Consider the following 23,692-nt stretch of genomic DNA (forward strand, 5'->3'; position numbering starts at 1 on the left):
CAGCCGCTAGTAGGCTTATGTGGTGGTGGGATGAAGTGCTCTGTCAGTTCTAGGAACTGCCAATTTAATTTCCCATAATGCTCCTGGTGCATCATCATCCTGGGTCCTTGTGGGGAACTTACGGTAAATCACAGCTCCCAACTGACTGGTACTTCTACAAAATACTTTTAAAGAGGGGAGGGGACACTGTGGCCCCAATAGCTGCCGGAGAATGCCACATACTGATTTTGTGCCATCCTGGAACTGCGTCACTGGGGAGAATGAGGAGATAACACAGGTCAGCAGTTGGCAATGCATTCATCATGGCATATGGTTAGACCTAAGCACAGAAACACTCCTTTGGGTCGACCAGACTGGCATTGACACTAGGAGGTTTGTCTTCTTCTGCCTTCTGGAAAATCCAGAGCAGTAGCTTTTCTTTGCTGAACATCAGGCTCCAGCTTCCAGCTTTGGTGCACTGGCTTTACAGACTCTGAACTAGAGGTCAGAGTCAGACGCTCCAGATCTATATTTGGGCACAGCTGCTTGACTCAGCCTGGCCTTGCCAGTAGCATACAACTGGCAGTTACTATGTGATGCCAGGATGGGGAACCTGTGGCCCTCCAGATGTTGTCAGTCTACAGGTCCCATCATCCCTGTTCATTGGCCATACCTGTGGAGAGCCATCATTCCTGATGAAAATGTTACAATTAAAATAAGTTGTGCAAATTGAGCCTATTTGTATAGATCAGATTATTTCATGTAACTGCCTCCAGAATTCAAGTCACCCAGGACTTCTGAGCAGGAAAGGATTTGACACTTGGAAGATACAACAGCAAAGTCTTCTATAGATAAGTAGCCAAAGGGATGAATGAAGCCCCTTCTATCTGGTGAATTAAACTCATTCTCAAGTACTTTTTCAGTTTCTGATGTTTCACCAAGTACTACCCACACATTTTTGAGCACCTTTCAGCTATTAAGACAATAAGCCTAATTTAAAAATTAGAAATTTAAGATTTTTGTTACTTTCTCCACTAATTCATTTTGCTTCCCTTTGATGTGACATTCACCTATATTGAGATTTTGGAAGTCATTCCAAAATTACTCACTGGGTGGGAACTGTTGTATCAGAAGAACGCTTACCATTAAAGAACAAATGAACCAAGCAATTTGGTTGGACAAATTCATCTTTGGGGAATGATTTGGTTAAAGTGAAAGAACTTGAATTGGATTACCTCTCAAGCATACACACACACACACACACACACACACACACACTTACACTTACTGTCCTAAGTGAATACCTGTACCTCTTATAAGAATATTGTTCCATTCTATCACCAAAGTGCTTTGATGGGAGACAGAAAGAACTAAAATAAAATAGTGGAGTGAGTAACAAAAATGGGGTAAAATAAGGTAAAAAAAAATATGGTTGTTTCAATATTACAAAGGAAAGTATGGAATCATTTAATTTCTTGGAAGGATTTCAAAAATGAGTTGTCTACCTCCAGTGGAGCCCAGATTAATCTTCTCTGAACAGCATGTATGACGAGTTGGATGCAGGAGTAAAAAAATTCAATTTCAGATGAGGCCACTGATAGAATCAAATTGGTATTTCAAGCAAACAAGAAGAGCAAAATTTATTTACTCTGAGTTTGGATGATCCAGGTTATTACGCTGGTGTCGAAGTATTTGATGCTCCATCATGAAGACATGTCTCAGGCAAAAATCTTAATAGCTTTCCTGCAGGGCTCCCAAAGGGATAATAAAATGGCTCATTCTTAAATGGGTTTCTATGTTCTGATTTTCATCATTTACTGCCTATTTAGGTGGGCAAGATTGAAAGGGGAACATTGGGAAAGAGTCATGACCCACGCATTTGGAGACTGATCTACAGCTTTTTCCGCAAAAGAGAGACATCCACAATAAGCTGGACTGGACATCCTAGTAAACCATGACTTAATGTAGGGGAAGCCAAAGTGATGCCCTCCAGGTGTTGCTGAACTACAACTCCAATTATCCCACCAGCACTGGTCATGATGGCTTCCTGATGGCAACTGAAGTGCAACAACATCTAGAGGGCCCCACATTGATTATCCCTGTTTTAACGTGATGGAAGACGGCATAGCAAGTCAAAGACTCATTTTCTCCTCGCCCTTCTCATTCCTCCTGTGGCACATCCACAAGGAAATGAAGCTTTCACTTCCATTTTTGATTAACCATGGTTTAGCATTACACATGAACCCGAAACTGTGATTAACCTTAACTGTGGTTTGTTAAGCTAAGCTGTCTTCATAACTCTTAGTTTGAAGTGAGCTGGTTTAAAACAAACTACAGATAAGGTGAATCATAGTTTGCCAGGTTCAAATGAAACAAGCTGTTTTCTTCAAAAACTGAAGAAAAGGCTTCCAATACCTTTACCACTGGAGAGGGGAGCATGAGTGGGTAAGTCAAAGGCTATTTATTGTTAGATTTATATCCTGCCTTTCCTCCAAGGAGCTCAAAGTGACATGAATGGTTCTCCTGCTCTCTGTTTTTCTCCTACCCTCACAACAGCCTTGTGAGGTAGGCTAGACTGAGAGACTGTTGCTGGGCCAAAGCCACCCAGTGAGTTCCATGACCAAGTGGGGATTTGAAGCCTAGTCTCCCATGTCTTAGTCCATTGCTCCCACTGGCCATTTTCCTTATCTTCTCCACAGAGATGATGCTCACAGCTGGGAGCAGAAAGCAAGTCTACAGTCCCCAAATGTCTTCTTCCATGTCCCTCCAATAAACAAAGGTTTATCATTATGTCCAAACTGCCCTGTTGTGTTGGAGGTACTGTCGTGCACCACGCCACAATGTTACAAAGGTGAATCACCTCTGCTGTTGCAATCTGGCAATTTTTTTCTCAGGCAAATTATTTTCCTCAATGGAGAGTTCTGCTCAGCACCATCCAAGACAGCTCTCCCACCACAAACCAGGCAGTCGACATTAGCTAGCATAATTTCAATAATTAATATGCTTTCTCCCCACAAACCCTAACAATTATCTTCATGAAGAATGTTTGGCAAACCCATGATGAAGGCTTTAATTTTCTGGGTGGAAATATGTAGCAAGAGATGGCACTAGTCTTGTTAGAAGAACCTGTGCTCCCATTATTGAGACCGTCAGCTTTCAACTCTGGGGAAAAGTACCAGTGAACAGTGAAAAGTGTGTGTGTGTGTGTGTGTGTTGGGTGTGTTGGGTGTGTGTGTGTGTGTGTGTGTGTGTGTGTGTGTGTGTGTGTTGGGTGTGTGTGTGTGTGTGTGTGTGGGAGCATAAAACTGTCTAAACAGAATAGCCATATTTCTACAAGAAGATAAGCAAACCAATTAGAAGATTTGCCATCCAGTAATTACCAGGGAATCCCATATTGTAAAAAAAGGAAGCTGCAGCTTTGTTACATAACAAACAGCCGTCCTTGTAATTGAATATGAATAATGAGCCAGATGCATGAACAAGACTCTATTAAACTGTTATCGCAAGCAGCCACATCCTGCACTGATTAATGACTCTGTGCATGTCACCAAGGAAAAGGACTTCATTTTAAGGTGTTACCGTCAACAGCATCGCCAGATTGGCTGACCTCTCCCTTGGACTTCTGCATCATTGATTGAACGTGACCATTAATTGCTACAGTACTTTCTCACAGAAATTGTGTATTGTTTTTCTCAGCGGAGCTGTGAAGTTCGAGGTTGATAAGGTCTTAACTGAGAATCAGGAAAAATAATGGGAATCTTCTCCATGACTACAAGGGTATTTGCATGAGGCCCTTATGGTATAAGACATTTGTATCATTCATATGCCAAAATGGAGCAGAACAGAATGAAGTGTTTCAGCCTTTCGCCATTCCGTGCAGACTTGCCAGATGTCTCAAGAAAGTGCACCAGCAGGTCATGATGGCGTTATCCATATGGTATGGGTTTCTTCCAAACAAGTGGCCTGCCTGCTCTGAAAAGAGGGGTTGCTACTTTTGCCTTATCCACCACAGCTGTCCATTGTCACACCAGATCTCTATCTTCAGGGCTTTTCTTGATTCCCTGTTTGCTCAACCATTACAGTCATACCTCATGTTACGTTTGCTTCATGTTACTTTTTTTCAGGTTGTATCCCACGGCGATCCAGAAGTACCAAAAAGGGTTACTTCTGGGTTTCGCCGCTTGCACATGCACAGAAGCGCTAAATTGCGCTTCGCACATGCACACAAGCACCAAATTGCACTGCGCACCTGCGCAGATATGGCACTTCAGGTTGCAGGCTTTTCATGTTGCGAACGGGCCTCTGGAATGGATCCCATTTGCAACCAGAGGTACCACGGTATACCTATAATGATCGTGTCTGCTTTGGAGATTGTTTCTTGCAACAAAGGACTAAACGTCATAGAGGGATCAGCTGGTTTCTGCTTTCAGGAAGCGTCCAACTACAGGAGCAGCATTTTAAAAGAAAACGTGCTGGTAAACACAGGGGAAGTCCCAACTGCCTCTTTCAAAATGGCGCCAAGCTATAAGTTTGGAGGGCAGGAGATGCTATAAATGCACACAAATCTTCTTGCCCAATGTTTTCCCTCATAAAAGCCACCTTGCCAGGCATCAGGAATGCACTCGGGTTCTGTGGAGCACAAAGCAAAGAAGGCAGGACCTGACAGCAAATGGCTGTTGACTAAGCCCAACCAAAACATGTCAGCCTAATATCAAAAAGCTACCTATATACATACCTATATACATAGGAGAACACATGAATGCAGTTATACTAATCAGCCATATGTTTATATATATACTTACAAGCTTCCCGAAGCTTTTCCTTGTCATAATGCAGTCCCTCATAATCCTGTAAACTAATTCTGTTCACTCTGATCCTCAGGCGCTCTAAGACGGCATGGGGACTGCAAGGAAAGGCGAGAGAAATGTTAGGCAGGATCACAGCTAACATCGGTTTTCAGAAGAGAGAATCTTATTTTCCTAGAATGAGCTGCAATGAGAGACGAAGAACAGAAGCAAAAAGCAAAAAATAAAAATAAAAATCAAATCCCCACGAGCACTGAGCTGTCAATCTCAAAACACGAGATTTCTGCAAATAAAACAGTTCAGCCTTTGATTCAATGGAACAGCATTCCTTGAAGGTCACAGGGGTCAACAAGTCCTTTTGAGAAAGTCAGAAAAGTTTCCGTTTCAAATCTGGCGTGCACCTGCTGGGTTTTTTCCCATTAGAAATTTGAAGTCTGCCTAGCTGTAGATTAGGACTTCCTACAGAGGACCTTATGTGGGAGACCCAGCTGTCTAAGATGAGGAGGAAGGCTACCTTCTCTAAAGTAGTTCTCAAGCTGGGAAAAGCTTTTCCCCAGAGAGGTTTGTCTGATTATTAAATAAATAAATAAATAAATAAATAAATAAATAAATAAATAAATTAGACACCTTCCCTCACCACAGGCAGCTCAAGGCATCTTTACAAAAATAAAACCAACCAACCAACAAATAAAAAAAACCCCTATACATTCATTAAAACTAAGGATGGAAATAAATAAGTAAATAACCCCCCTTTGTTGTTGTTGTCTTTTCTGAACCAGGATTTTGCTGCCTGTTCTCAACTTGATTTTATATTTTAATGGATTTATTTATTATCTATCTATCATCTATCATCTATCATCTATCTATCTATCTATCATCTATCTATCTATCATCATCTATCTATCTATCTATCTATCTATCTATCTATCTATCATCATCTATCTATCTATCATCTATCATCTATCATCTATCATCTATCATCTATCTATCTATCTATCTGTCTATCTATCTATCTATACACGGCCCTAAGAATATAATTTAACAATGGCATAACAGTACCTATAAATGAATGAATGAACAAATGAATGCAATTGCTGTGCTTTTAGCAGTCCTCAGTATGATGAACCCAGCACAAATGAGCTTCACTTGAACTTTTTGAAGATGCTAGCTCACACCTGCAAGCAGCTCCTCTTAGCAGCTTAGCACAACACACCTGACCCAATTTCTCTAGACAAAGTGACAGGCATATCCTGAACTCCAGATACTTTAGGAAACATTCTAGATTTGCTATTGAATAAAAAGACAATCAAAGTTCACCCCTGCCAATAACTGTTTGAAGCGAACAGCACATACATTCCAATGAATGATTAGCAAACAGTTTAATAAGGAATTTATTATAAGCAGAAGTTTCATCAATGCTGACTCCAGGTTTTGGAGGTACCTTAGACAAGACACCCTCCCTGATTGAGTCTACCTTCTCACTGCAACAGATCCAAGTGGCTTTAGAGCAATCAAGCAGTGTATAATTCTTATATAATAATATCTGACCATGCCAACCCTCAGTAACTTAAATCCATTCATATCAATGGGTCTGATTCAATTAGCTATCACTCTGTAATGCAATAGCTATGTTTATACTCTGGGCAATGGTTTTATCACAGAGGGAGGGCTGTCTTTAGATGGTAATGTACATTGCTTTGCTCACTTCAATATGTGCTACATTTTGGGGGTGGGGTCTGTTCATTCTGCCCTCATGGCACCACTGCATATAAGCTAGAGGAATGTTTCTCAAAAGAACCAGTTGGATGCAAAGCAGAGAGCCAGTGTGATGTAGTGGTTAAGAGCGGTAGTCTCGTAATCTGGGGAACCGGGTTCGCTTCCCCGCTCCTCCACATGTAGCTGCTGGGTGACCTTGGGCTAGTCACATTGCTCTGAAGTCTCTCAGCCCCACTCACCTCACAGAGTGTTTGTTGTGGGGGAGGAAGGGAAAGGAGATTGTTAGCTGCTTTGAGACTCCTTCGTGTAGTGATAAAGCGGGATATCAAATCCAAACTCTTCTTCTCTTCTTCTTCAAACAAAGAATGGTATATAACCATTTTTTATTTATTAGTTAGTTGGTTAATTTCTTCGTTACATTAATACACTGCCTTACTCCAAGGAAATCAAGGTTACATGGTGTTCCCTTCCACATTTTACCCTCACAACAACCCTGTGAGGTAGGTTAGATTGAGAGGCAGTGACTTGCTCAAGGTCACCCAGTGAGCTTCTTTTCTGAGTGGAGATTTGAACTCTGGTCTCCTGCTTCATAGTCCAACACTCTAACCACTGCTCCAAACTGGCCATTTTCCTTGCCTTCTCCACAGAAGTGATGTCAGCGGTTGGGAACAAAAAGCATGCCTATAGTCCTCAAATGTCTTCTTCCACGGGATTTTTTTTAAAAAATGGGCTTAACATTTATTAATATTGGTCCCAGGGCAGGTTGTGACATGTGGCTCTTTGTTATTTTATGCATCCAGCTTCAACAACAACAACAAAACAGCACTTTCCTTTCAAAAAGTAAACTTACACCGTATGAATTATTGCATCATTATTCCTTAGCTTAAAATCTACCAGACCTTTTGGACCTAAGGCGATGTATTTTCACTGACCTCTGGAGTCTATGGAGAAGGCAATTAGCAAATATCTCTGAGGAAGCTGAATTTGTTCCTTGGTTGATTGCTATAAACAGGTCTGTCACCTCTGGACAAATTTTAAAAACCTAGAAACAACCTGAGCGCAAACTCCCTATTAAAGCAGCACCTAAAGGCAGAGACTGTCTGGTCTTGGAAGTGACAGGAAGTAACAGTCAGTAACTACGGGTTAAGACCATGAACTGAAAATACATATATAATATATAATTTTCTCGTTGTTGTTCATTTCAGCAAGCAACGAGGAATACAACACATTTCTGAGCTTCAGAGGTTATGCTGGAATTTTAAAGGATTCTAAGAATAGCGAACCAAACCAGCTGAAATAATTATGGTTTTCACATTGCTCTGGACAGACAATAAGTCCCCAGTGCTAAATAGCAGCTGCCATGCTGCCCAGGTGCCCTCAGATGTCAAAAAAACCCCTCTCTCTATGCAAGGCAAGCTGTCATGATTCGTCTGAGACAGAAAGCTGCACCCATAACTTCCTGAGCAGCTTCAGGGGACAGCTGTCTGCTTTAGCTGGCATTCGGACATCTCATCTAACAGGGTAGGATCTACCTGCTGCTTCTTTTGTTTTTGTAGGTAGATCTGGAGATTCAGAACTCTGGGGATAGAAGAGAAAGCAGCAGGCAAATACCAGCAGGCTGCAAGCCAGGTGATTCAGCCACTTTCTTGACTCGGGCATTTATTTAACATTCAAAAAGAAGTTGACTGAGAAATTAAGATCAATATGATGGATGGTGCCAGTGCCCTCTAAAGTCGCAGGAGGTGGGAAAATCAGGGAGGGGGCATAAATTAAATATTGACAAGACTTTTAAAGAATTATATGGGCTACATTTTTTTATTTTACTTGTGTTGACCTGCGGTTGTTGCTTTGGGTGGTGACTGCGTGGTTTTGTGTGGTTTCTCACCAGATGGTACAATATGAGATAATGTATAAAAACACATTTTTATATGGAAAGGTGATTTTAAAAATGCCAGAGAGGAGATAATGAAATGAACCAAGTCCTCAGACTTCAATCAACACAAGTATTTAATTGAATAGTCCATGTCTGAGGAAAGGGAATGTATTCCAGCAATGTTGCAGTGAAAAACTGAAAGACTAATAGACACAGAACAAAATAAGGAATGGCAGCTTCCTCAGTGCTCTAGAAATTGTGTCTCTCTCCCCCTTCAGACAAACACCTTGTCACCACTATCTGGATATGTTGGCATAAGAACAAGATACAGCGATGAGTACCCTATTCTTTTAAGTTTTGAATGCGGCCTAGGCCATTTGGATAACTAGTTGTTGTTGTTCCTCAGAAGACCTGAGGAAACTCATATATAATATCAAATATAAAGCTTACATTTAATTTTGCAACTGTATCTTTAGGTAAAGGATGTCCACAATAATACTGAAGAATCCATTTTTACCACTTCCAGCATTTTTAAGACAGGGATTATATTGGCTGATCTAATTCTAACATCTTTGTTTTGAAATTATTGGCCACTTCTTGCAGAGCTGCCATTTATTTCGTACAGTGCTCAAGTTGAGTGAAGATTTTCTGTGATCTCTTTCAGCCTTATCCACATCCTTTAGAAAGTTGCTGGGAATCAAACTGAGTGGGGAAGAGTGTTGTTACACTGAGGTCCTGCTTGTGGGCTTCTCATGGACATCTAGTTGACCCCTGTGGGAGGAGGATACTGGATGATGATGGGTCTTTGGCCTCAACCAGTTCTTCTCATGTCTTTTTATGTGTCCACCAGTAATGGACAAACAAATCCAGAAACTAGGTTTACGAGATGTTGCAGGTATGCAGTTCACTGTAGACTTTGCAGTGATTTCTCAGTCATAAATTACAAATCAACATGGGCATTTCTGAGACCAGAAAGCCTCTGGGAAATGCAATAGCTATGTATTCATATAAGAGGTTCTGTTTCATTGTCTCCTAAGGAACATGTTAGCAAAAATGATAGTAATTTGTATTAGGCAGTGCTAATGACACTGAACGCTGTTGGAATTCTCACTGGTATGCCAAAACCCTGCCACAGAGTTGGGTTTCCAAAGTGGTGGAATGATAAATTCACAGTAGCTTTCTGCCCAGCATGAAGCCTAGATGTATGTATTCTGGCCGTCAACATCAGTAACCAATGAGCCAAATGAACTCTTGCGCAAATGGCTTTGTACACAAGCAAAGCTGCGAACTCTAAAAATTCTTCCCAAGCACGTTTTCCTCCATGCCATGGATATTTTTCATTTATGTATCCGTTTCAATCACTGTGGTCCCACTTTGCATATTAACAATTCCCAAGGCAATTTGCAAATAAGAAGGGGAAAAAATGCACTGAAAAAAGATTGAAATTTACAATTAATGAAACAGATTGTAGCAAATAAACTATCAAAGACACAGCCAAGTTCTTATCAGGGGAGCAGGGAGGAATGAGCCATAGAAATCCCCTGAAGAGGGGAAGTCCAAAATTTGGGGGCTGCAACAGAAAAGGCCCTGATTCATGACTCTTTTGGCAGATTCTTGCTGGCAAGATCTGTGGTGGAGCTCATTTGGAGGAAGCATACACACAGAGAATCAGAATCCAATCCATTTAAGTCCATAATTGAAATGGGCCTTGAAACAGAGTAGTAGCTGGTACAGTTCTTTTTCAGACATCATGTTTAGGACCCTATAAAAGACTCTGAGCCAAGCCCCAAAGGAGAGAAAAAAAGCATAGAGCAGTAGCAGATACCTCACATCTGGAGGCTAAATGCGGCCCTCTAGGCCTCTCTATCTGGCCCTTAGGGATTTCCAGAATCAGAGACCTCTTCCCAAACCACACCCATCTACAGATAGGTAGCCGTGTTGGTCTGCCATAGTCAAAACAAAACAAATTCCTTCCAGTAGCACCTTAAAGACCAACTAAGTCAGTTCTTGGTATGAGCTTTCGTGTGCATGCACACTTCTTCAGATACCATCTGGTATCTGAAGAAGTGTGCATGCACACGAAAGCTCATACCAAGAACTGACTTAGTTGGTCTTTAAGGTGCTACTGGAAGGAATTTGTTTTGTTTTCACACCCATCTACATCCCTGCTCAATTGCCAGCCTTGAGTTTTTAATTGTGACAATGCTTCTTGTTTGCCCAGCTAGAGAGGGGTGTCTGCATAGAAACATCTGGATTCAACTGCACCAGTCTCTTTTGCCTTTGGCACCACTTAGAAGATTGCCCATGAGGATATGTGGACCTTGGGCTGAAAACACTTCTCCACCCATGGACAAGAGGACTAGAAGCCACAATGGAATGTAGGATGCTCCCTTATACAAAGCAAGACCATTGGCCAGCTCATGTTTGATGCACTCCATGGTTTGGGGCAAGGGACATGCTGGTGCTGGAGTTTAAACCTGGGACCTGCATGCTAAGCAGATGCTCTGCCACTGAACTAGAGTCCACATCTAAAGGTATCTGGCCAAAGAAGATACTCTTGCCACCCCATAGTACAACAATGAGGACTTTGTAGCCCTTGAGATGCTGCTGGATTACCAATTCCTATCAGCCTCGGCCAGCATGGGATGATGAAAGTTGTAATCCAACAACATTTGGAGGGTTGCAGAGTCCCAATGTCCTCAAGACCCAATGCAAACAAGACTCAGAGTCAGCGTTTCCAGCGAAGGAGCCAGATGAGGTTCTAGGCTCTGAGCCTATTGCTGGAGAAAATGAGATCGCGGAGCTTCACAGCCAAAGGTCAACAGAACAACCTCTCATACCTCCAGGGCCTTTAAGGCTGGAACCTGGACCCTCATGGGTGCCTTCCATTGAACGTGAAGAACCAATTGCCTCATCACCAGTCCACTGGTGCAAGAAGTACACCATGTACATATGAAGCTATAGAACAGATGAGTACCCATCTTCCAGTCAGAGGACTGACCCTTTAAGAATCTGAAGTTACTCACAATGGGGAAGAGCATGGGAGAAGTAGTCTGGGGGCAGAGGCTGAAAAAGGTCAGGTTGCTCTCAAACTTTATCAGAGCATTTGGAGCTCATTTGGAGCTATCCGTGGTCCTGAAACTCCTGCTCTGCCTTGCTTCATGGGATCTAGCAACAGTGCAGAACACAAAAGGGCAGGACAGCCATAGATCCAGGAGATGAAGTTGGCGGGATGAAGAGGAAGCCCACTGTGGACCTGAAGTCCCTTCTAGGGCTAAAGCATATGAAATCTATGGCAGGCCAACACCCCTGAAGTCCATCTCCCTTCAGGTGCCAGATTCCTCTCATATCCACCTGGGAAAATGTACCCAGACACACCACTCTGACAATATGACACACACCTGTGTTGAAGCTGTGTGACTCTAACACTGCCTGGTTAATTATCCAGACCCTGTGGAAATACTGCTGCTGTAGCAGCATTTGGAATGTGTATTTCTGCCTCCACTGACATGCAAAAAGAAAAAAAAACTGAGAGAATCCAGGCTAGCGGTTGAACCCAGAGCACTCATCTGACATCTAAACAACATTTCTGCCACAGCACTAGTTTGATTCAGCCGGATGAAAACTTTTAATTAAAAACACACCCTTATTCTCCTTCCAATTATTTACAAGTCTTGTGAACCATATCTTATCCTTCAAGTGTCTGCGTAAAGTCAGACAAGGGAGGAATTCAGTCACAGATTTCTGACAGATTTTTTAAAAATGAAAGAAAACAGCCTACATCACATCCCATTGAAATTCTAACTTAGCTGGTATGATTCAGTGAGAAATCTGCCTCCATTTAAAAACAAAAATCCCCTGAAATTAAACTTCAGAAAATGCACAGCTCCCCTGGGCCATGTTTGCAGTGACAGATTAATGAATTACCTATCTTCTGGAGAAGAAATAAACATGCAAAACTAATTAAATCCCCTTGCCTTTAGAACAATAGGGAGAAGGAAAACAGCGGCCACAAAAGAAAAATAATTAACCTTGCTACTGAGATTTCGTTGTCAGAGCTTAGAAGTGATACATTAAAAATGAGGCTCTCTTTGACAATGCTTTACTCATTCAAAACATAAATAGATGCCATCGGAGGAGAGAGAAAAGAGTTTTGGGGCATCTTAAAGACAATGGCTCACGTCTCCAAAAGGGTATGGGAGAATGTGATGCTAACAACCAATACCAAGATGAAGGTCTACCAGGCTTGTGTGTTGAGCACACTGTCCTATGGAAGTGAGTCGTGGGCAACTTACAACTGCCAGGAGCAACTCTGCAACACCTTCCTCATGTGTTGCATCCAAACGATTTTGGGCATCACATGGCAGGACAGTCTCTCAAACAAAGATGTGCTCTCCCAAGCCCACATTCCCAATATATTTGCACTCCTGTCTCAGTGATATCTATGCTGGCTTGGTTATGTCCACAAAATGGAAGGTGGCAGGATCCCCAGGGAGCTGGCTTCAGGCACCAGGCCCATGGGCAGACCAACTCTGTGTCACGAAGATGTCTGCAAATGTGACATGGAGGCTGGAAACATCAACCCCACCATGTGCAGATGACCACAGTGCCTCCAGACAGACAGACAGACAGACAGGTTGTGTATCCACAGCAATGACCAGAAGAGAAATGACCACTGGGAGGAGTTCACAGAGAAGAAACGCCCTGGTGCATTTGCAGCAGCACAACCGGATGCATTCATCTGCCCCAGCTGCAACTAAACATGTCTCTCCCATATCAGTCTCTACAACCACAGCAGGCATAGTAACTCTCCAACGGTTTGACCCCCAAAGGCACACTCTTCCATTGTCTCCTGAGACACACTGCAGACATACAGAATACTTGGCCAAAGTTTCCCCACAGACTCCCTCTATTTAAATTACAGCAATTATTTACACATTTAGTCACATATCTGCTTCCTATTCATATAAAATAGCCAATTTTATGAAAATATCTGTCATCTATTGGGGTGATCCTCCCCTATCCGGCAGCCAGTAAACTGGCACCCTAACAGGGATACCCAAAACCCCATGAAATACAGCAGCTACGGTCTGTGACATTTCAGCGCAAAGCTCCAGCATATAAAAACTAATCACAGATAGCATTCAAGATAGCATTAACCATCAGTAGCACCATCCACAGGCTTTTACTGAACCCAAAATCAACTCTGTTGGCACTGAGTGACTGGCAAGGAATGCAAACACCTGAGCACATGTTTGTTTGGGTGGCAAGTTAAGTCGCAGCAGATGAGCATGCAATGCCTTCCGACAAATCCATCCAGGTGTGTCTAATGCCACAGAGTCAGAGACAACACATCACAGACTAATAGTATATCAGCAACAGTTCTTTTCCTCCAATATGTCTCCAGGAGATTTACTTGGAGCAGGATTTACATGGTGCAGTGCTTAGAGTGTTGGACTAGGACCTGGGAGACCAGGGTTCAAATCCCCATTCAGCCATGAAGGTCGTTGGGTGACTTAGGACCTCTTTACCTAACCTACCTCCCCACAAGGTTTTTGTGGGCATCAAATGAGGTGGAGAACCATATACACTATTTTGAGCTCCTTGGAGGAAACAGTGGATATAAATGCAACAAATGCAAATGCATTTTCATGTGCTTAACTTCCCCTTGAATTAACTTATTTTGTAGCAATGAGACCCATGGTACGTACCCCCAAACAGCTACAAGGGAGACTGGTTCCTTCATGTTCAGTGTTTTTAGCATTTTTTGTTAATATCCTATTAATATTATGAATGAGGATTTGTACCTAGCAAAATAGCACCACTTGTGACCAAGAGGGAGATATCAATAGGCTTGGGGAAATGTTTTTGTTTAAATCTAGCGAGGTTTTCCTAGTAGCTATTGAGAGTCTTATCTTCTATTAATTTGTCTAATCCTCATTTTAAACCATCCCAGTTGGTGGCAATCATTGCCTCTTGGGGGAGTGAATTCCATAGCTTTACTATACACTGTGTAAATATGTCCTTTTTTTAGTGTGGCTTGACACCAAAACAGCCCATCAAGGACTGAATATGCTCAGTAACTATGGAATGGTGGCTGAATCTTGAAGGTTGGGGAATGGGGAATGAAAATACAGGGGTACCTCGGGTTACAAACACCTCAGGTTACAAACACTTCGGGTTACAGACTCGGCTAACCTGGAAGTAGTACCTCAGATTAAGAACTTTACCTCAGGATGAGAACAGAAATCATGTGCCGGCAGCGCAGCGGCAGCAGGAGGCCCCATTAGCTAAAGTTAAGAACGATTTCAGGTTAAGAACGGACCTACAGAACAAATTAAGTTCATAACCAGAGGTAACACTGTATTCAAAAAGGGCTGGCTGCCTGCCTGCCTGCCTGGAACCGTCCACACTGCAACATTTTGTTATGGTTTCAACTTGCTAAGTACAATCAATTCACCTTCATTGCATTAGCCAACGTGTATGTATGTTGTGTTTGTCTGGAAATTATTCCTGGTCTCCATAGGTTCCCTTACTGAAGAATTCTCCATAGGATCAGGTATGAATGAATTAACATTTTGAGAGTTCCACAGACAACAAAAAATGAGGTTTCAGGTGGGCTGGTATACATTTGCAGATTGTACAGTACTGATTTCAGCTAGGCAGAGAAGGCAGCTAAGTGTTTGTTTGTTTTTTGTGTTCATATGAATAATTAGTATTGGGTACTTCAGACACTAGCAGTAATAGCCTTTCTTGGGTCTGTCTTTTGAGATGTAAATGGCATTAAAATCTTCAGCTCCCACAACATTTTATATGGATCAGAAACAGCCCATTACTGTTTCCTGCCCAGAATGTCAATAAAAGAAAATATGTCTTTGATTACTGTTTTATTAGGAAATAATTAACACTCTGAGAAAGTACAGGAATGTTGATGAATGCAGCAAGGTGCTGTTTATGTGGGCAGCAATGATGAATAAGGTAATTCTGATGTTAGCCAAATATTTACAAAAGCCAGCAGATTGAGCTTTCTCTCTGCAGGCAAATGGCCATATAAAATGAATGTGGTTTGAATGCCAACTCAAAATCTTCAATACAATTTCAGAGAAGGTCACACCATTTAATGATGTAGAACACTGGCTAACAATTTGTAGACTTCACAATCCAAAATTCAAGACCATTTCCATAAGATAAATGGACCAAAATATTTGAAGGTTATTTGCAGCCAGCCACTCATATTCCTCAAAAACCAATTCAGCCACGTCATTCCAACAGGATTTCAGAAACAACACGCATTGCCAAGCTGAAGGAGAACATTTGAATCTCAAAGCAACTAGCATCCCAAATCCAATTTCTGTAGTTCCCCTTGGGTTTGTGCTTTAATTTATCAGACATGCTAATTGTCAGTCATTGTGCAGCTGCCTGATTAATCTATTCTTTTCAGATCTGGAGATACAGAATAGCTTTGACTAACAAATTAGCTGAGGTCCCTTTGTAAAAATTGCCACTTTCTTCAAGTCTTGACCTGACGTATAAAAATTAACTGAGATGCTGAAAATGTTAGAGAAGCTGAGCAGAGAGGTCAAGTGGATCTGAAATCGTTGCAAAGCTAGGAAACAACATGACGCTGGTAAGCACATTGCAGGGGGAGCGAGCACCGTATTCATGCACCTACTTCCCATCTCTATGTCGATAGCTATGTGGCAGCATTCTGATAGCCAGTGTGGAGCAGTGGTTAGACTGTTGGGCTAGGACAGTGTTTCCCAAACTTGGGTCTCCAGCTGTTTTTGGACTACAACTCCCATCATACTTAGCTAGCAGCACCAGTGGTCAGGGATGATGGGAACTATAGTCCAAAAATAGCTGGAGACCCAAGTTTGGGAAACACTGGATGGGGATCTGGGAGACCAAGCTTCAAATCATCACTCAGCTATGAAGGTCACTTGGGCTGGTCGCTCACTCTCAGCATAACCCTGTTTCACAGGGTTGTTGTGAGAATAAAATGGGGAGGAAAGGAGCTGTGTACTCCTTGGAGGAAAAGTGGGATATAAGTTCAAAAGTGGGATATACGTTCAAAAAATAAAATTATTTTGTTTTGTGGTGGTGTTATTGTACATTATTTGATTTTCATTGCATTATTCAATTTGTATTGTGTGTCACGTAGATGACAAAAGTTACATATTTTGGGAGCAAATTCCATAGGATAATCATGTACTTTGTGACGAAGTTCTCTTTGTCCTCATTGTAAACATGTCTTGAGGACCTAGAGAGGGAGTGATGTCTAGTTACATGTAAATATGACCCTGGCTTACAGATCTCCCTCCAGAAGTCAGGAAACTAGGGCTGGTTGTTCCTCAAGGCCTTTGTTGAAAGAGCCAAAAAGAAAGAAAGGAAAATCAGGGAACAACCACCAAGTATTTAACTGCTCCACCAGCCAAATTCTGTGTAGGTATATGAAAAGGTAGTCAAGTTGCAATTCTGCCAGGCTCTACCCATAATCCCCAAGTTTCTCCTCAGCTCTGTCCCTGGCCTGCTGGATGTTCTCTGAACTATGCCACTGACCCACCAGATTTTTCCCCATTATTAAGCTTTTTTTGAAAACACAAATTATGAAGCATAACAAAACAGATGCTAAGGGTGCGTAGTAATGTAGCCAGTTTAAGACACCTCGATTACTGCTTGTGCTAATAAACACTTTCCTTCTCCTTTAAGTTTCATTTACAAGAATTTTTGTTTGTAGAGTTTAGAGATTAAAAGAGAAAATACGTAACTCGGAAGGTCCAAAGTCTAGAGCATATCAGGGATGGAGGCAGAAGACAAGCATTATCCTACAGAAATGTCAGGCAGTGCTCTAGCTCTGCTTAGAGGGCAAGTATTTTCAACGACCTTACCACCACATGACCTCTGCCCAATTAAAACTCCTCTTTTGCACAGTAGGAACTTCCTCATCGGACATGCTAGGTTTGGATGAAAGTGCTTCAGGGTGGTGGAAGGATGAGCACATAACAAACCATGCAGGGTGGGAAGAGGTGGAGCAAGGAGAAGCCGAGGGCATTTCAAAGAAGGGAGAGAAAAGAGGAGTACTCACATGGCGAAGGAATCAGGGGGAGCTGAAACTCTCCTCAGGTCAGCAGAGGGCACTTTAGGGATGCTATAGGCAGCAGGAAATGTGCAGCCGGGAGAGGATCAGCACAACGGCATGGACAGACAGGGAAAAAGCCCAGAGAGAGAGAGAGAGAGAGAGAGACATACAACAACATTTAAACAGAAACAAAAGGAAGGCATCATGTTGAGGCAAAATGGAGGTGTGTGCTAAGCTGCAAGGCAGCACAACCATCAATGGAAAAGCCAATGGGAGGTATCAGCAAGCGCAATGGAGGAAAATGGCGTCTGGTTATGGGGTATGGTGGAACTCTGAGGCAACAAGGCAGGTAGTTGTCAATGGCAGAATTAAGGATATAAGGCTGTAAGGTGAGTCCTGCTAGATTATCTATTCCAACTTTCTATTCTCATAGTGGCCAAACAGATGCCTATGGGAAGCCCACAAGCAGAGCCTGAGGGCAACAGTGCTCTCCCCAACTTGTGATCTCCCAGCAACTGGTTTTCAGAGGTAGACTGCCTCCAATATTGGAGGCAAAGCATAACCAATGGTTTGGTACCTTGGCTGGCTTCATGAGGTTCCTGGGGTTTGAGCCCTGCAGCACTACAAGACCTTGGAGTATGAAGCATCCTTTATAGAAAAAGGGGCTACAGTTCTTCTTCCTAAGAGGATGTATGCAACCATCTTTGGAGAGAGACAAGCACATCATTGCCACAAACTCCCCCAACCTCTCTCACTTGTTCACCCCACTTCAGTGGTTCCCTTCCCTTCCCCCTCATCCCTATTTCTGAATTTCTGAGGCAATCAGCTCCATGCTTTGGGCCAACCATGAACTGTTTCCATGAAGATGAGTCAAACAAGACACGGGCTGAAAAACACATGGCCCAGATGGCATCTGAATGAGGGGCTGGGGCTGCCAATGGAGCCACTGACGTGCATAAAAATGCCCACATGGAAATACATTGTGATGGCCTTTGAGGCTTCACACAGCACCTCTTCACCCTGGCTTTGGAGATGCATATTAGGACTCACCTTATTTCTGTGATTTGGGGTGTTTAAAACTGTTTTTAATATTGTGTACTGTTGTGCCTTAATAGTAATGCTATATTTTGTTGTAAAGTGCCCTGGGACCTTAAGGTGAATTGTGTTGTTGTTGTTGTTGTTGTTGTTGTTGTTGTTGTTAGATCAATAGCCCAAGTGAGAAAATGTGAGTCCACAACTCGGTCCACAGAATGGTCTGAAGGCATCAGCATCGCAGTCCCTGAAACTAAGCAGATCTGGAAGAGCCAGTGGGAGATCCTTTCTGAACCCCTGGTTCTCAGGCCTGAGATCTCTGGAGTTCTTTGGTTAACAGTTTTTTAATAGTTCAGTTTTGAAATGGCATTTCATCACACAGAATATCCCCACCCCACCCCCAAAAAAATGCAAACCAAAAGAAAAAAATACGGAGGAAGCTGTTGTCCCTCACTGACTGTGTTACAGAGAAACCCATTTCAACTTTGTCTTTGGATCATAAAGTGCATGATGGGAAACTGGATGCTGATTATATAGCACTTTTCTCTTCAAAGTGACATTCAGATTACATATCAGGCCAGGTTCTCCAATCTGCCGGCACTGCAGCGTTGTCACTATCAAGTCAATTTCCCTCTCTTTCATCTATCATCAGTGGGATGGGTATTTTTTCCCCTCCCCTCCGTCTATTAGAGATTCTGGGACTGGAGTTTAGCTGGCAATTCTGTTAATGATGCATGAGGCAGACTGAAAGGCAGCTCATTCTTCTAAAGCAAAATTGACTCTCTCCCAGATTAACTTCAGTAAAACTTTGCCACCGAATTTAACAAGCGTGACTCAGAAGACAAATGGACAAAAGATAAGAGCCATAAACAAACATGATATCTCTTTGTTCACATCTATACCTCCTATTTCTCCCCTATCTGGAAACAAACAATATTGACACTGCACACTGGTGGCGCTTAAACTTTTATCCTAAGTTGCACCTTACCTTCTGCCTCTGAAAGAATTTCCCATCATTCTTATTTATATCCTTGTAAACATAGCTTTTGGCAACAGCAGATGCTGACTCAGTGCAGTTGCAGAGAGCAGAGAGGTCCTAGTTTACCAAACCTTTAGCCACAAGAGGACTAGAAAGGAAGTTTTGTGTAGTGGTTGCAGGGGCGAACGAAGGCATCGTGACACCTGGGGCTGCAAACTGCTATGTATGGCGCATGTGTGGTGTCACTACTTACAGCGCATGTGCCGTATGTAGCGATGCCGCACATGCGCTGTACATAGTAGTTTGCCGCCGCCGGTGCTCCAGCACCGTACAGACGGTGCCGGGATCCTCTGCTCGTGCTATCTGTACAGTGCTTGAGCGGTGCCAGTGGCAAACCGCTATGTACAGCGCATGTGCGGCATCGTTGTGTACAGCACATGCGTGCGATGCTGCACATGCACTGTACATAGCGGTTTGCTACCGGCGCCGGGATCCTCTGCTTGCAGCTGCGAATGGAGGATCCTCCGCATGCGGCAGCAGTGTGATGGCTGCTTGTGCCGCCGCGAGCCCCCGCGGGGTGCCTTCTTGTCACCCCGCCCCCGACATGGCACCCAGGGCGCACCCCCCCTCCCATTGCGACACCACTGAGTGGTTGTAGCGTCTGATTAGACCCGGGAGACAACAGCTCAAACTTCCACTCAGCCATGAAGCTCACCAGCTGATCTTGGGCCAGTCACTCACTCTCAGCTTAACCTACCTCACCGGGCTGTTGTGATGATAAAATGGGGAGGAAGGGAACTATGCATGCCACCTTCAGCTCCTTGGAGGAAAGGTGGGAAAGAAATGCAGTAAATAAATACATGAAATGCAAGATTTTTCCTGAAGTCGGGGAGGGGAAATTCTGGAGTAGAGCTATATTTTTCCCCATAATGTGAATACTGCCCCCCATGCCCAATCTAAAGCATGTGGAGAGGTCAATTTGTGCGTACATGGTGTCCCCTGTTCAAATATATAGTAGCTCCAGGCTTTGTGTCCATCAATAAATAGCAGAGATGGCTGCCCTGGAGTAGCAGAATTCTAGGCCCTCCATCTCCTAAGATGGAAATCCCTAAAGGGGAAAACACACACACACACACACATGTCAGATCCTTGAAACATCAGGGTCTGAGATGGACAATAGTATCCTTGTCTCTTCCATTTGCAGCCCCATTGTTTTATACAAGTGGGTGGAGCAAAACCTAAAGGGGGGAGGGGATGGCAGGATTTGACAACACCTATTGCAGAAACATGCTTGTGAGCCTGAACCAACCTTTTCCCCATTTAAAAATGCTCTTAGGCTGCTCACCCTTTGTGGGTTTTGCAGTAAGAGACACACCAGTGAACATGTGGGATTTGCATTGGCTGTGCAATAAACTATGGCTATGCAAACAGTGCTCTTGCTGCTGCAAATCCTGCTGGCCAGCCGCACAACTCAGCCGCTCCAAGTGTTTTAAAGGGAGAACAGAATTCCCATGGTTCAGCCACCCTGCCCTTCTGTACTTTGGCTTGCTCTGAGCCAAAGCAGTAGCCACTGTTAAGACTTCCTGCTGCAGGTTTTGAAAGAGAGGTGGACAAAGTACAGACTTTTCTAGTGACCAGGGTCTCTTGGAGGATGTAGGCTACCTCTGGTGGCAAGATCCAGGTGACAAATCCAGCCACTGAGGAACACATCGCCTGGTTCTGCTGCTGTGGTGCCAACAGTGAGGCCCAGCGCCAAGGGCCTTCTGACGGTTCCCTCATTGTGAGAAGCCAAGTTACAGGGAACCAGGCAGAGGGCCTTCTCAGTAGTGGTGCCTGGCCAGTGGAACGCCCTCCCACCAGATGTCAAAGAGAACAACAACTACCAGACTTTTAGAAGACATCTGAAGGCAGCCCTGTTTAGGGAAGCTTTTAATGTTTGATGCATTACTGTATTTTAATATTTTGTTGCAAGTTGCCCAGAGTGGCTGGGGAAGCCCAGCCAGATAGGCTGTTATAAATAATAAATTTATTATTATTATTATTATTATTATTATTATTATTATTATTATTATTATTATATAACAGTGGCTGCAATGCACTCCCTGGAGGTCAGAGCTACCACCACCTTCTCGGCACCCCAACCCCCATGCTGCCTCCACAGTGGAATCTCAGTGAACAGGAGACATTGCTGCTCTTTCACCCCTAAGGAGGAAATGGTGGGGCTGCCCTCTGGGGCTTCCTGGGCTCCGCACCCACCTTTGATTCCCACTTCAACTGTTGGGTAAGGTTGATTTGACTCCCTTCTCCTTTGTTCCCGATGTAGATATTCACTCTTCCTGGCCGGGGAGAGGCACCATTTTGTGGTTCACCTCAGGTACCAAAGTGCCTTGGGTAAGCACTGCCACTACCAAATTTAAGCTGTCTAGCTGCCAACCTAGCAGTTCGAAAGCACGTCAAGTGCAAGTAGATAAATAGGTACCATTCCGGCGGGAAGGTAAACAGTGTTTCCGTGCGCTGCTCTGGTTCGCCAGAAATGGCTTAGTCATGCTGGCCACATGACCCGGAAGCTGTATGCCGGCTCCCTCGGCCAGTAAAGTGAGATGAGCGCCGCAACCCCAGAGTCGTCCGCAACTGGATCTAACGGTCAGGGGTACCTTTGCCTTTACCTAGCTGTCATAGAAGTGAGTCGCTGTGCACAAAAGGACAATACAGCCTTCGACGGAGCACAGAAAGCTCCATGCAAACAGGAACTGCTGCCCCATCACCTTCAATGGCAGATGATTCCCCAAGCATGCAGCCCCATTGAAACATGCACTCCCATTCAGTATTCGGAATGCTTCCTAATATTAAAGAAAATGGGGCAATTTCCAGCCACGCAGAGCCCCATAGTCCTGGAATACACCAGAGTAGAAGGATGCTATTATGTAACTTGGAAGGGTCTGTCATCATCAACATCTAAAAGATAAAGCCAGCAGGAAGCCTGCAAATTCACTCAATATATATTAAATGTGGACACTGTTTGCCAATTTAACCAAACATTCTGTAAATATTATCCCAGACTTTTAAAGTTTAAACTCATTTGCTCTAGCAATGTTTGCATGTGTTTCACATTCGCTTCCTGCATAGAATTTGGGGGAGGAACTCAGAGGGATGTTTGCTGAAGGAAAACGTTTTAAGCAAATATTGTAGGCTGTAGAAAATAGTTTTCAGTTCCGTACAGCATAGCGACACTTCCTATCAACTAGTTTCATCTTGCATACTGTGCCACAGAGGCAAGCCTCAACCCAACCCATAGATCGCCTAAACAGGATTATTTATTCTAATTTAGCTCACAAATCAGGGCCAAAACTGATTCAAATCCAGATGCTTCGGTTTTATTAGTTTGTGGGATTATAGCTGCTTTTTTCCTCATCAGTGCATAAGAAGCAAGCAAACATTAATAAGATGTGTGTTCTTCAGTCAATATTCTTGCTTCTGTTGACATGCTCAAAGCTCTCCATTCCCAGAATAGTCCTTCATTTTGAACAGATGTGATGACCTACTCCAGTTAAAGTTACAGTGGTACCTCGGGTTACAGACGCTTCAGGTTACAGACTCTGCTAACCCAGAAAATAGTACCTCAGGTTAAGAACTTTACCTCAGGATGAGAACAAAAATCGTGCGGCAGCAGCACAGCAGCAGCAGGAGGCCACGTTAGCTAAAGTGGTACCTCAGGTTAAGAACAGTTTCAGGTTAAGAACAGACCTCCAGAACGAATTAAGTTCTTAACCCGAGGTACCACTGTACTTCTGAGCACATTCATATGGCAACTTCCTGTCCTCCAACTTGGACATTGGAGTTGATGATATGTGGCTTCCTTGGTAAACAGAACCTTAAGGGCCAAAGTAGATATCTTGGGGCCACTCACTATTCAGGAACCCACCCATTCAATATATGATTTGGGAAAGGGGCAGGGGTTTTGCTTTAACAATTTGAAAGACTGCTTTGGGGGCCGCTTTCTCTCACAAACTGGCCTTACCATGACATTTGCCATTGCTATGTGTCCCACTGCCATCCAAAGTCTACTCAGCTCTTAAGTAGGCCCAAGTGGCAGCCTCATTATGGCGCTTAGATGGGCTGTGAAGACTTTTTTTGTTTCACTGCCTTTTCAGTTAGCCCTCCCCACTTTCTTCTGTTTCCACTCTATCTTGTGAAGTTTTCATTCTGTTCTCATTTTATATTAGGTTTAT

At 43.3% G+C, this 23,692-nt stretch overlaps 1 protein-coding gene across 7 annotated transcripts in view; it reads right to left on the minus strand.

The window, feature by feature from the left end:
• The window catches only part of DGKI (diacylglycerol kinase iota), a 248,841-nt gene that overhangs the window by 60,241 nt on the left and 164,908 nt on the right, over window positions 1-23,692 (minus strand). For 4 of the 7 annotated variants that reach the window (XM_081878845.1, XM_081878844.1, XM_081878846.1 and 1 more), the window contains 2 exons: window positions 17,459-17,521; window positions 4,782-4,882 (listed from right to left, as the gene is read on the minus strand). In XM_081878845.1, coding sequence (XP_081734971.1) covers window positions 4,782-4,882; window positions 17,459-17,521 — 164 coding nt within the window. The remainder of the gene's footprint in view (window positions 1-4,781; window positions 4,883-17,458; window positions 17,522-23,692) is intronic. The other 3 variants (XM_081878848.1, XM_081878847.1, XM_081878843.1) reach the window with 1 other exon arrangement.

The sequence above is a fragment of the Podarcis erhardii genome (genome assembly GCF_964252035.2).
Source record: "Podarcis erhardii genome assembly, chromosome: 10".
Taxonomy (NCBI): Eukaryota; Metazoa; Chordata; class Lepidosauria; order Squamata; family Lacertidae; genus Podarcis; species Podarcis erhardii.